At 41.5% G+C, this 13,825-nt stretch overlaps 1 protein-coding gene across 2 annotated transcripts in view; it reads right to left on the bottom strand.

Moving 5' to 3' along the window:
• The window catches only part of LOC145353327 (galactosylgalactosylxylosylprotein 3-beta-glucuronosyltransferase 1-like), a 114,612-nt gene that overhangs the window by 23,060 nt on the left and 77,727 nt on the right, over positions 1-13,825 (bottom strand). For both annotated transcript variants that reach the window (XR_013888683.1, XM_080203979.1), the window contains exons 3-4: positions 1,730-2,256; positions 431-727 (exon numbers count right to left, since the gene is read on the bottom strand). Coding sequence is in view for 1 of the 2 variants with exons in the window: in XM_080203979.1 (XP_080060105.1) it covers positions 431-727; positions 1,730-2,256 (824 nt within the window). In the remaining variant the exon portion in view is untranslated. The remainder of the gene's footprint in view (positions 1-430; positions 728-1,729; positions 2,257-13,825) is intronic.

Raw genomic sequence — 13,825 nt, 5'->3', positions numbered from 1 at the left:
TAATGGCTGTTAGACTGCTGCAGAAGTTTGAACCAGTTATTATCAAAGGTAATCAGCATGGACCAGCATAATGACAGAAAGATAACAGTGGAAAGCACTTGGGATTCCATGTGAGGAATGCTTTTGATAATGGAAAGCAAATCCCAAAGGGCTGCCTCATTGCGTTTGAGTGCTAAACACATCACTCATACTGCTGACACTTTTCCTGGTGTAATGGAGGTAAACATCCATCACACACTTCACTTCTGCGTTTTTCCATGATGTTTACTTAGCACATGAATCAAAACCTGCAGTGCACTATCTTTACTCACACTGAGCTTCAGTGCATAATGTGTTGATACTAGTTTATAGAGTGATACATGCCCGACAGGTTTGGCAGAGAAAGAATAAGATCTGTGTTAATTAAATCCCAACTGGAACGTTACTCTACTTTAGTGCAATTTGAAGCTTTGGGTTCCAGCTCTGTTAAAGTTACAAGTTCCCGCAACAAGCTGGTCTCCTGGTATCCTCCCTTGACCCCATACAGCTGGAAGTTGGCTGAAGATTTCATCAGTATCAACTTAATGTTGATTGCAAACCCTGCCATGTCGATAGCAAAAGGTCTATTTGGGTCAAAGACAGTTTTCCACCCGACCACCTTTCCCGCAGTGTTCAATTTGGGAGACTCATACAGCAGTCCACCAACGAAAGCAACAGGCCATACTGAAACCTTTTTGGTAAATCGCATCTGAAAAATATAAATAATAGGATGAATTATCCACACTTTGCAATGGGTGCTTTATCCAAGAAATGTGTCATTAGAGTTGACAAGATTTTTGTTGCTTGAAAATATGAAATTAAAAACACACTATTATTTGAATCTCCAGTTGACTGTAAAGCAAATATATTAAAGCTAGCAATGCAGCATTGGCAGTCTGAAAGTACATCTTTCATGCTTAAGGCTGCCTGTCTCCTTCTTGTCTATCTTCAGTCTTCCAATTATTCAAATGCTGTATGGTTTTCCTTGTATCAGCTAGTCTATTCTTAAAATTCCTAAGTTTGTTTTCATCTATAAATCATGTGGCTCTCATTTCAATAAGAAGCATCTATTGAGACATGTTAATTTGTCCCTATCACTACTGATTCCTGATGGTAAATTCTGTCTAAACATAATTTGATTCTGCTTTTAATGTCACTCAGCAATTAGCATCAAAATAGCCAAATTACATTTGTATTATTTTCTCCAATTCCTTCTTCTGAAGTTAACCCTCTGGATTATCCCACCTTCATTAGTAACAATAATTAGGGTTGATTGTTGAATCTGAATATCAGTCCAAAATGATGTTTAATACTCACATTTCCAGAGCTAAACTTCATGGCATGCGATGGAATCCCTCTCCATACCTATAAGCTAACATTGATGAAACTTGTACTCGGGAGACCCAGAGTCAAAGACTCAAATTCAACTTTCTTTTCAGGAACTTGACTTGTAATGACTGTCCTGGCCCTTCATTATAGTTTGATTAATATCAGATTTTTTTTTAAGTAAACAAATGGCTAAAATAACATGTTGGCATGACTAGTTTTAATAATATGCTACTGTTACTTGTTAGGTGTTCATTATGACGGCACGCTGTCTATAATAAGCAATAAAATTCAGTGACTATGATGAACAAAGAGTCACTACATGATATATAAATTAAATGCCTCAGCTCTGATACAAAGATTGTCTTAGATAAAAAGGAAGCACCTCCTCAAAGAGTTCCAAACTGTAAGTGTTGTCATCATCAGCAAAGTAAACCACACCCTCTGAAGAGTCATTAGGGCTCAAACTGTCTCTCAACCAGCGCAGACCCAAGTTTCTTTGCAAAGTCCCCCTTGGCGTGCGAGAATATGATTTACTGAGGCCCAGCTTCACGCTCTTTGGGCTTTGTACGTTCAAATGGGTGAAGTTCAATCCACTCCTTTCTAACAGCAGCGCTACTAAACCGGTCCTGCGCGGAGAATCCTCAATCACAATCCAATGCAGGTTCTGTATGTGGAGGAAAGTGTTAACTAGCCTGGTCAGTTCTGCTTTCTGAACTGGTCTAGTATAGGTTGGTGTTATGACATAGATGGTTGGTAAGGACTGTGACCACTGGGGTGGCCTCGTGTATATGTACTCCAGTTTGATGACCTGCTGAGTAACTATTGTATCCTGGTGTACACAGCCACCTTGTTCCTCTTTGTTCTGAGAGTTGTTGACAAGTGCTCGTTTTGTTCCATTGTCAGGCTCCTCTGAAAAGGAAGAAATAAGAGATTGTTGAGTTAATTGCTTGTAAACAGTATCATTAATGGAAAAACAAATTGCTGTGGACGCTGGAGCTGCAAAATTAAAACAAAAATAAATTGCTGGATATACTCAGCAGGTCAGGCAACATCTGTGGAGGGAAACAGAATTTAACGTTTCAGAGTAGGATAACCTCTCATCAGAACTCAGGAAAGATAGAAATGCAATAATAGGTTTTGGGCCAGTGATGGGGGAATGTGGCAGGAAGAAGAAATGGGTGGAAGGCAGGAGAGATTAAAAACAAAAGACTTTTGTGATCCAAACATTAAAGAGAATGTTTATTTTTAGCAAGGTTAATGGAATATTTGAGTTTTTAAGATGAGTAAGAAAGCTGATCTATCTTTAATATTAAAGCACAAACTGTAAGAAAGTGTGTAACAGTGCATGTCAGTTCTGAAGTTTTTGCTTTTGTTTATTTTATGTATTCAATATAAAAAATTCAGCTACTGGATCTAACATGGCAATATTGAAAATGTGTCTTTAAAAGAAAGAACTTGCAATGCACAGTGGCACAGCAGTTAGCACTGCTGCCTCTCAGCACCAGGGATCGAGGTTCCATTTTTTTCATTGGAGTTCAGACAAATGAGGGGGAATCTCATAGAGACTTATAAAATACTAACAGGACTAGACCTGCTGAGTTTCTCCAGCATTTCCTGCTTTTATTGCACATTTTGTTACGATATAGAGGATAGATGCAGGGATTCCCGATGGTGGGGGGCAGTCCAGAACCAGGGAGTCACAGTCTGAGGATTCAGGGTAGCCCATTTAGAACGGAGACTTGGAGACATTTCTTCACCCAAAGACTGGTGACCCTGTGGAATTCATTACTACAAGAAGTAGTTGATGCCAAAACATTGAATGTGTTCAAGAGGCGGCTGAATATAGTACTTGGGGGTTAATGGGATCAAAGGTTATGGAGGGAAAAACAGAGTTAGGCTGTTGAGTTGGCCGCCTCCTGCTCCTATCTTCTATTTTCCTATAAACTCAGAAGGTCTGGCAGTGTCCATGAAGACAGTAAAACTGAGTTAATGTTCCAAAAGAGTTAATTCAGACTCACAACATTAACTCTTCTCTCTCTCTCCATAGATGCTGCCCGACCTGCTGAGTTTCTCCAGCATTTCCTGCTTTTATTGCACATTTTGTTATGATATAGAGGGGGGGGCAATTGCCACACAAACCAAACCAAATCCCAGAGGGAAACTTGGCAAGGTGTCATAACTCTTTTTTGTGTGTTTTTGAACACAAACATGTCCTTGAAGTCAGAATTCCAGTAACACTTTTGGAAGATTTTAAATATTGAATTAAAACATTTGTTAAAGGAAACCCAAACACATAGGGCCACATTTACACCATTAAAATTAGTCTTTTAGATCATTCCCCAGAAAAAAAAACTTTCCTACTTGGTTAGAATCACAAATAAGCACCCCTTTATGTAACAATCCCTTGCATATCTAATCTACAAAAATTATCCCCAAGACAAAACTGCTATCAGTTTCATGACGCATTCTACACAATATCGCATTCATTCCTTCCACTCTGCTCTGGAACTTCGGTGAGGGGGATAGGTAAAAAAGGGACCAGAGGGGCAGTTCTTTCACACAGAGCGTGGTGAATGTCTGGAACGTGCTGCCAGAGGCAGTAGTTGAGACAGGTACAATTTTGCCTTTAAAAAGCATTTAGGCAGTTAAATGGGTATAGAGGGGTGTGGGCCAAACGCGGGACTAGCTGAGGGGTTTTTAAAAAAACTGGGTGGCATGGACAAGTTGGGCCAACGGGCCTGTTCCCATACTGTAAACGGCTATGACTTGAAACAGATTCCCAGCTCGGGTCACTGTTCGTGTGGAGTTTGCACATTCTCCCCGTGCTGTGTGGATTTCCTCCAGGTTCTCTGGTTTCCTCCCACAGTCAAAGATGTGCAGGTTAGATGGATTGGCCATGATAAATTGTCCCTTATTGTCAGGGGAACTAGCTAGGGTAAATGTATGGGGTTATGAGGCTAGGGCCTGGGTAGGATTGTGGTTGGTGCAGACTCAATGGGCCAAATGGCCTCCTTCTGCACTGTAGGATTCTATGATTCTATAAAATGCCTGTCATGGCATTCTAAAGCATTTTCCATTCAACTAAATATTTCTGAAATAAGTTCACCATTGTAATGTAGAAAATATGACAGCCAATTTACAACAGCAAGGTGCAACAAACAGCAATAAGTTAACAATTAGATAATCTGTTTGAGTGATGTTGATAATGGGGTTTTCCTGAGTGCTGGATGTAGTTGAACCAGTATCATCACCATAGGGTTGCAATTGGCCACACAGAACATTGGGAATCTGCAATGCTGGCACAGGACTTACACAATATTAAAATTGCTAGAGTGAATTTACCAATTAGAAGCAAACAAATGATGTAAAAGGATGAGTTACGAATATCTTCATTTCATCCTTGGCTTTCTCTTATGTTATTATCTAGGAGAAGGTTAATGCGGTGAGGCAAGGACCAAGGAGGAAATGGACTGGAATGCCAAGACTTCATTTTGGTCTACAAGCAGCAGACTCTGGATTAGACTTGAACTAATCCAGGGACATGCATATAACTGAGTGGGAGAAAAGCTAATCTGTAGATATTTAACTGCAGGCATCCTATGTTATTGTGCACAAAACGCACATTGATGAGGTTTTGTCAGTATGTACATGTGCAGAATGGTGCCCTGAATTTTAAGCTAAGAGACAGCAGTTGACAGAGTGTCACACCAAGAACCCAAGTAAAATTGAAGTCAATGGGGATCAAGGGGAAAACTCTCCACTGGCTAGAGTCATACCTAGCACTCCTCAGCCTCAGGACTTCGCTGAAGGAAGTCCAACTATCTTCAGTTGCTTTATCTATGATCATCCCTCCACAAGGGGAGGATGTACATTGAAGATTGCACAGTGTTCAGTCCCATTCACAGCTCCTCAAATAATGAAGAAGTCTGTGCCTACATACATCAAGCCCAGCATAACTTTCAAGGCTTGGATTGATAGGGGCAAATAAGACTTGCAACACACAACTGCCAGGCAAAAACCATCTCCAACACCAAAGAAGCTAATCACGTCCCCTTCACATTCCATGGTACTGTTATTGCTGAATCCCCATGTTCAATATCCAGGGGCATCACGATTGACCAGAAACTTAACCCCACCTTATCCTTTTTGTCTTGTCTGCAGCCTTTGATATGGTACACCACATCAACCTCCTCTAACATACTTTCACCATTGCCCTGGGTGGAACTTCTCTTATCTGGTTCCAGCATTATCTATTTAATCACAGCAAAAAAATCACTTAAAGTGGCTTTTCTTCCTGCTCCTGCACAGTTACCTCTGGTGTGCCCCAAGAATCTCTCCTTGGCTCCTTTCAATTTCTCATTTACATGCTGCCTGTCAGCAACATCATCCAAAAGCAAGGCATTAGCTTCACAAGCTGACAACATCAGCTCCACTTTATCATCACTTCTGTTAATTCCTCTGCTGTCTCTAAATTGACAGCTCATTCATGATGCAATGTTGATGCAGAAATTTCCTCTAATTAAATATAGCAAAGACTGAAGCCAGTATTTTAACTTCTCACTCCAACTGCATTCTGTAGCTATTGACTCCATCCTTCTCACTGGCAATAGCCTGCAGTTCTGCCCATGGCCACAATTCCCACTGCTGATGTCCAATTGGCTGGCAGCTCTCAGCAACAATTCATCTACCCCACATGAGGGTCTCTAGGGCCAAATTCCCCCCAGAGGAGCCCAGAAACTTTGACAGTGGAAAGCCCAATTGGAACTTACTCCCATTGGGCCTCCCAACAAAAGCAAGGTTGTCACTAATGTTCCACTTCCACAGATTATGCCAAATCAGGTATTTATGGTAATGACATCAGATATAGGTGCTGTGAAACTAGATCCAGATTAATACAAGCTAGACTTACATGTTACCAAACCATGTGCACATGGATTACCAGAAGGCACTTGATACAGTGCTGCACAACAGACTTGTGGGAAAGTTATAGCTCATGGAATAAAAGGGACAATAGCAAGATGGATACAGAATTAGCTGTGACAGAAAACAGAGTAATGGTTACTAATTTTTTTTTTGGGCTGGATGAAGGTTTGTAATGCAGTTCGCCAGGATCAGTATTAGGACCTTTGCTTTTCCTGATGTATATTAATGATCTAGACCTTGGTGTACAGGGAACAATTTCAAAACTTGCAGATGATCAAAACTTGGAACCATCATAAACTGTGAAGGGGACAGTGTAGAGATTCAAAGGACAAAGGCAAGTTGGTAGAATGGGCAGACAGATGGCAGATAAAGTACAATGTAGAGAAATATGAGGTGATACATGTTGGCATGAAGAACAATGAAAGACAGTTGCTGAAACCTTGCTGCCACTCATTCCGGCAGAATCATACGGTCTAGCTGATGGTGCACCCCCACAGCAAGATCCCCGGGGTAAGGGGTATGTTCAATGGGAAATCATGTTGATATTGGTGGGACCACAAGATCCTGCCACAGACAAGTGATGCACTACCTCCTGCAACCATGAAACATTGCCACAGAGAGGGTGAAAAATCCCACCAAATATGAAATAAAGGATATTACTCTAAAATTGGTGCAGGTACAGAGGGTATACATGTGCATAAGTCATTAAAGCTGGCAGGACAGGTTGAGAGAGCAGTTAATAAAGCATACCGGGCCCTGAGCTTTATTAATATGAACACAAAATACAGGAGCATGGAGATTATATTGAGTTTGTATAAGACATCAGCTGGAGTACTGCATTCTGGGCATCACGTTTTAGGAAAGATGAAAAGGCATTAGAGAGAGTGCGGAAGAGGTTACAAGAATTGTTCCCGGGTTGAGAAACTTCAGCTTTGAAGATAGATTGGAAATGTTAGGATTCTTTTCCTCGAAGAAAAGAATGCTGAGAGGAGATTTGATAAATGTATTCAATATTATGGGTGGAATCTTACAGCCCCATCGTGGCCGGGGGATGAGGCCGTAAAATGCAGCGAGCCATTTAAAAGTCCACTGACTTCAGTGGGACTGGAAAATCCTACTAGCTTGGGGGGGCTGTAAAATTGCATCCCATGAGGGGCCTGGACAGAGTAGATAAGAGAAAACAGTTCGAACTGGCAAAAAGATCAAAAACCAGAGGGTACAGAGTTAAGGTAATTGATATAAGAATCAGAAGCGAGATGAAAAAAATCTTTTTCACACAGCGAGTGGTTAGGATCTAGAATACACTGCCTGGGGTTGTGGTGGAGGCAGATTCAATCAAAGCATTCATGAGGGAATTGCATGATTATTTGAAAAGAAGCAGGGTCGGGGGAGAAGGCAGGAGAATGGCATTAAATTAAATGCTCAATGGGAGAGCTGGTGCAGACACAATGAGCCAACTGGTCTCCTTCAGAACTGTAACAATTCTGTGATATAAGTATTGAATCATGTATTTGTGACAGTACAAAGAAAACCACTTAGGCCCTTTACATCCATACTGGATCCCTGCAGGAGCAACTCAGCCAGTCTCAGATGTTTCCCCATAGGCTGTAAAATCTCTTCAAATTAGATAATTATCCAAGTGCCTCTGGAAAGCCACAGTTGAACCTGCCTCCGCCACATGCGCAGGCTGAGTATTCCAGATCTAAACCAGCTGATGCATTAATGACTTTCTCTCCATGTTATCTTTGGTTCTTTTACCAATCACCTTAAATTGGTGTCATCTTGATCCTTTCACCAATGGAAACAGTTTGCCTCTATCTGCTCTTACCCAGACTCCTCATGATTTTCAAGATCTCCATCAAATCTCTTTTCATACTTCTTTCCTCAAAGAAGCACAGTCCAAGCTGCTCCAATCTATCCTGGCAACTGAAGTCCTTCACCCCTGAATCCATTCTTGTAAGTTTATTCTGCACCCTCTCTAATGCCTTCACAGTCTTCCTAAAGTGTGGGGGCCAGAATTTCAGGCCAAACCTGTGTTTTATAAATGTTCACCATCATTTTTCTGATTTTCTAATCTCTGTTTCTATTATAAAACCCAGGATTCATTAATAACCACTTTCTCAACCTGTACCATCGTTTTCAACAGTTTCGGCACATGCATCACCATGTTCATAGAATCATAGAACCCCTATAGTGCAGAAGGAGGCCATTCAGTCTGCAACGACCACAATCCCACCCAGCTCTATTCCCGTAATCCCATTTACTTACTCTGCTAATTTCCCTAGGGTCAATTTAGCATGGACAATGAACCTAACCTGCACATCTTTGGACGGTGGGAGGAAACTAGAGCACCCGGAGGAAACCCATGCAGACATGGGGAGAAAGTGCAAACTGCATACAATCAAACAGTGACCTGAGACTGGAATTGAACCTAGGTCTCTGGCGCTGTGAGATAGCAGTGCTATCTCTTCACCTGCAACTCATTTGAAATTGTACTCTTTGTTGTGTATTGCCTCTCTGATCAAAATGCATCACTTTGCATATTGCTGCATTAAATTTTATCTGTCAAGTGTCTGTTAATTCCATTAGTTATGTTTACATCCTCTTGGAGTCTATACTCCACATAGTTCAAAATAGTTCCAAGTTTTGTGTCAATAGCAAATGTTAAAATTTTACCAGCACATCCATTATAGATCAAGGAAAGTAGCAGTCTAAGTACTCCCACTGTACCCCCTCATCACTGCCTCCCTCACCCCAGTAGGATAAACTGCTGTTCACCGTTATTCTTTGCTTCCTGTCATTTCATAACTTTGTATAAATGCAAGCACTCTCCCTTTTATTCTATAGGCTCGGACTCTGCCTGCAAGTATATTATTTGGCACTTCATCAAATACCTTTTGGAAGTCCACGCACATCACATCAACTTTATCCTCATCAACCTACTCTGTTACATCATTAAAAAGCATAGTTCCAAACCAGATATAGATAGGTAGGTTTCCTGTTTGGATTAATGGGCTGTTAGTGCAACCTTCAAATTTAGGCACAAAATGAGCTTGATTCAGGTTGGAATGACCTAGACAGGTAGATCTAGACCGAGTAGACAAGAAAGACCATTTTCCCCTGATGAGGGGTCAATTACCAGGGGGCATAGATTTAAGTTGGTTGGTGGGAGGATCAGAGGGAACATGAGGAAAAGCCTTTTCACCCAGAGGGTGATGGGCGTCTGGAATTCACTGTCTGAATTGGTGGAAAGCTCAATTCGTGTAAAAGTTACCTGGAACTGCACCTGAAGTGCTATAACCTGCAAGGCTACGGACCAGGTGCTGGAAAACAGGTTTAAAATGAGCAGCTAATGTTGTTTTCTCTTTTTTGGCTGGCACAGTCATGATGGGCTAAACAGCTTCTTTCTACACCATAACTTTGCAATGGTTCTATGATTCTAAGAAAATAGAGAATAGTTTTACACAAGGATTACTGTTAGTCGTAAATGATATTAAATTTGCAGTTGATATAATACTGGGGGGTATTGCTGACACTGAGAAAGACTGCAATACAATACAAGAAACTATTATAAAACTTGCTGACTGGGCAGTTCAGTGGCAAATTAATTTTAAAGTAGATAAATGTGAGATGGGAAAATAAGAGAGAAGAGCAAAGAAATCTAGCGCTACAGCTGAGCAAATCATTAAAAACAACAACAGATGTTAGCAAAGCTATTACAATGTTGCTAGCAAAGCACTGGGACTTGTTTCTAGGGATATAAAACATGAATATAATGAAGAAATGTTAAACTTGAACAGGACCTTTGTCAGGCCACCCTTAGATTACTGTGCACAGTTCCAGTCTCTCAAGTAATGAAAGGACACGACTGTGTTCTTGCTGTCAATTCAGAGTTGGACATACAATATAGCATAAACTTGTTCTCCAATGTATGCAATGACCTCACCCTTATTATTAGCACAAATGTATCAAATGCTCCGGAAAGCCCTATCTTGGGCCCAAGGTTTCAGTTCGTGACTAGAACATAGCAGTGGATAAGTTCACTTACCTCAGCAATACACTCCATCTAGCTGTCAATACTGAGGATGAGGCAAGAATTGCCAAAGCAGGTGCAGCCTTTGACAGACTTTGAACATCAGTCTAGGAGTAATTCTACCTACCAAATGAAATCTATAATGCAATAGTCCCGCCTACTTTGTCTATGCATATGAGACTTGTTATAGGTACAAGCGTCATATCAGAAAGCGCAACCACTTTCACCTGAGCTGCTTCCAGAAGCTTCTGGAGATCGGATGGCAAAACAAAACACCAGACACCGAGCTGGCATGCCAAGCATCCACATCATACTGACGCAGTCACAACTGAGCTGGCCATGTAGCTAGAATGTCTGACGCTGGCTTAGCAAAGCAAATCTTCTATGGAGAGTTTGAATCTGGAGTGTACTCTCATGGTGTTAAAGGAAACTTTACTAAGACATTCTGAAGGCTTCATAGAATCATAGAAACCCTACAGTGCAGAAGGAGGCCATTCGGCCCATCAAGTCTGCACTGACAACAATCCCACTTAGGCACCATACCTGTAACCCCCTGCTAATTCCCCTGACACTAAGGGGCAATTTAGCATCGCCAATTCACCTAATCCACATATCTTTGCGCTGTGGGAGGAAACCAGAACACCCAGAGGAAACCCACATAAATACGGGGAGAATGTGCAAACTCTGCACAGTCAAACAGTCACCCAAGGCCAGAATTGAAGCTGGGCCCCTGGCGTTGTGAGTAACCACTGTGCCACCATACCACCCCTTACCTCCATTACTGAGGACTTTTAGTATCAACTGAGGCGATTTGCCTCACATCATTTAAAAAGTACTTTGATGAGCACTTAGCATATTAATAACATTCAAAGCTATGAGTCAAGTGCTGGTAAATGAGATTAGGTGGGAGGTTAGCTATTTGTCATGAGTTGTTGCAAACTCAATGGGCTGAAGGACTGCTTCTGCACTGTAAGATTCTATGAATTTCAGGTCCGGGGAGGAGTTTGCCTAGGATCACCGCAACTAGTGCATCCAAATATAAAAGGTGTGGTTTGCTACAGAAGCAAATGCTACGAGAGGCATTCAGAAAATGCAAGGATTGAAAATTCAGAGCCAACAGTTTGTGGAAAACCCCGTCCTCAGTCCTATCTGCAGCAGAACCTTCCAGGCACAAATCAATCTGAGCAGTCACTGATATACCCACCGCAAAACTATTAACCTCCCCAGATGATGAACATGGTCATCTTTACCTCAATCTCAATGGATGAACACACAAGAAATGAAAGCATATAGAAGCCAGGATAAAGTGTAAAAAGATTTACAAGGAAGGTAAGAGAACAGAGAGATTACAGGTTGGAATAGGGTAAGGGCCTTTTCTTTAGAAAGGAGAAGACTTTGAAACAATCTGGTTGAGGTCTTTAAAAAAATGAATGTTGGATAAGATAAATGTGGAGGGAATGTTTCCAGCGGTGGGAGAATTCAAAACTAGGAACCTTAAATGTAAAATAGGAACTTATATCCAACAGCGAAATCTAGTGAAATTTCTTTGCACAGTGAGTGGTTATAATATGGAACTCATTACCACAACAAGTGATGGAGGTAAATATCTTACGTGTTTTCAAAAGAAGATTAGACAAATACATAAGACAATGATAATAGATATGCTTTGAGGTGAGGTAGCTGGAATGAGAGGAGACTGACAGATACCGGCACTGACTACCTGCATCAAGTAGCCTATCTTTGTATTGTATATTCAATATAATCTCTGAAAAATTGTCTGCAGTTTGTGCCCAAGTTTATAGTGTTTATGACTCACTGAGGTTTTAAATCTGGATGCCAAAGAGGAACACCTCCACTGTGTCTCCAGCTATAGGTGACTTGTCTCAAACTGTATTCACAAAGATATGGCCCAACTGTTTCATTATGCTAGGAAAGGTATTCCTCCTCAGGGATGGGAAGATAACCAACTACATTGTTAAAAGGAATGTTGGACCAAAACTCACATTATCATGTACGCACTGACTCCACTGAATTTGAGAAGGAATTGATTTAAGATATTAAATTATCAATTGTCTCCACATTTGACATTAGCAGTGTTATTGGGCCGATTCTTCTCACCTTAATTCCTCCAGAACAGTGGAAGCATTTTCAGATTTGCAATCTGACTCATTGATGTGTGTGTCCAGCCATTGCTCATTCCCCAGTGCAATTAACTATCCTGCCTCAGGTCTCCCTGGAAATTAGAGTATGTGGGCTGGATGATGTGACCCTTCTTTCAATGCAAGGATTTCTAATTAAAGGGGGTATGATTTGAGTTACAACGGTTCCCTGATACTTGGAATTTGAGCTGCAGCAATCACAGAATTGGAGAAAAGAGCTGGGAGGCTGCATCCTAGGTCCCCCAGGCTTACCTAGAGGTATTGCTGCAGCATCTGAGGGCCTACAGTGAGGAGAGATCGCCCATAGACAGGCAGAAGAGGACAACCTCCCCTTTCCAGCTGTCAGGAATGGAAGTTGGAATATAAGGGTCAGGCACACATAGAGAGTTAACGTGGGACTGAGTAGACATTGATGTAAAAAGCTGCATGACTCAGATCTAGGGTGAGTGCAGAGCTGGCACGTGAAGACTGACATATGCCGATTGTTCCTTGCCTGTTCATTTTACTGTATTTATGTACCTAGTTACAAACAGTTACCAAAGACTTGCTGTAGGACTTCAAAGACTTTTTTAAGGCAGATCGTTCAGTAACCACCATCCTCCCAAAAGAAGTGGCTGAGGAAGTCAGCAGCAAAGGAGTGGTCCCTAGGACATTTGGCCCTTCGAGCATGCTCCACCATTTATTGTGAACATGTTTGATCATCAAAATCATAACTGTGACTCTCAACCAAATGAATCATAGCATCCCTACAGTGCGGAAGAGTCTATTCGGCCCCTCGAGTCTGCACTGACTCTCTGACAAAGTACCCAGGCCCTCTCTCCCACCCTATCCCTATAACCCCACACATTTACCATGGCTAATCCATCTAATCTACGCATTGTGGGAGACTATGGAGCACTTTAGCATCACTCTAACCTGCACATCTTTTGGAGTGATCTGATTTGACTTTGATATGATTTGATTTATTATTGTCACATGTATTAACATACAGTGAAAAGTATTGTTACTTGCATGCTGTACAGACAAAGTACACCGTTCATAGAGATGGAAATGAGAGACTGCAGAATGTCGTGTTACAGTCATTGTAAGGTGTAGAGAAAAACCAACTTAACACAAGGTAAATCTGTTCAAAAGTCTGACAGCAGCAGGGAAGAAGCTGTTCTTGAGTCAGTTGATACGTGACCTCAGACATTTGTATCTTTTTCCCAACAGAAGAAGGTGGAAGAGAGAAGATTCAGGGGGTGTGGGATCCTTAATTATGCCGGCTGCTTTGCCAAGGCAGTGGGAAGGGTAGATAGAGCCAATGGAGGCTAGTTTGTTTGATGGACTGGGCGGAAAGTGTGGGAGGAAACTACAGCATCCA

This window comes from Carcharhinus amblyrhynchos, chromosome 15, assembly GCF_965287045.1.
Source record: "Carcharhinus amblyrhynchos chromosome 15, sCarAmb.v2.hapA, whole genome shotgun sequence".
Classification (NCBI taxonomy): domain Eukaryota; kingdom Metazoa; phylum Chordata; class Chondrichthyes; order Carcharhiniformes; family Carcharhinidae; genus Carcharhinus; species Carcharhinus amblyrhynchos.
This window is presented reverse-complemented; position numbering and strand designations above follow the sequence as displayed.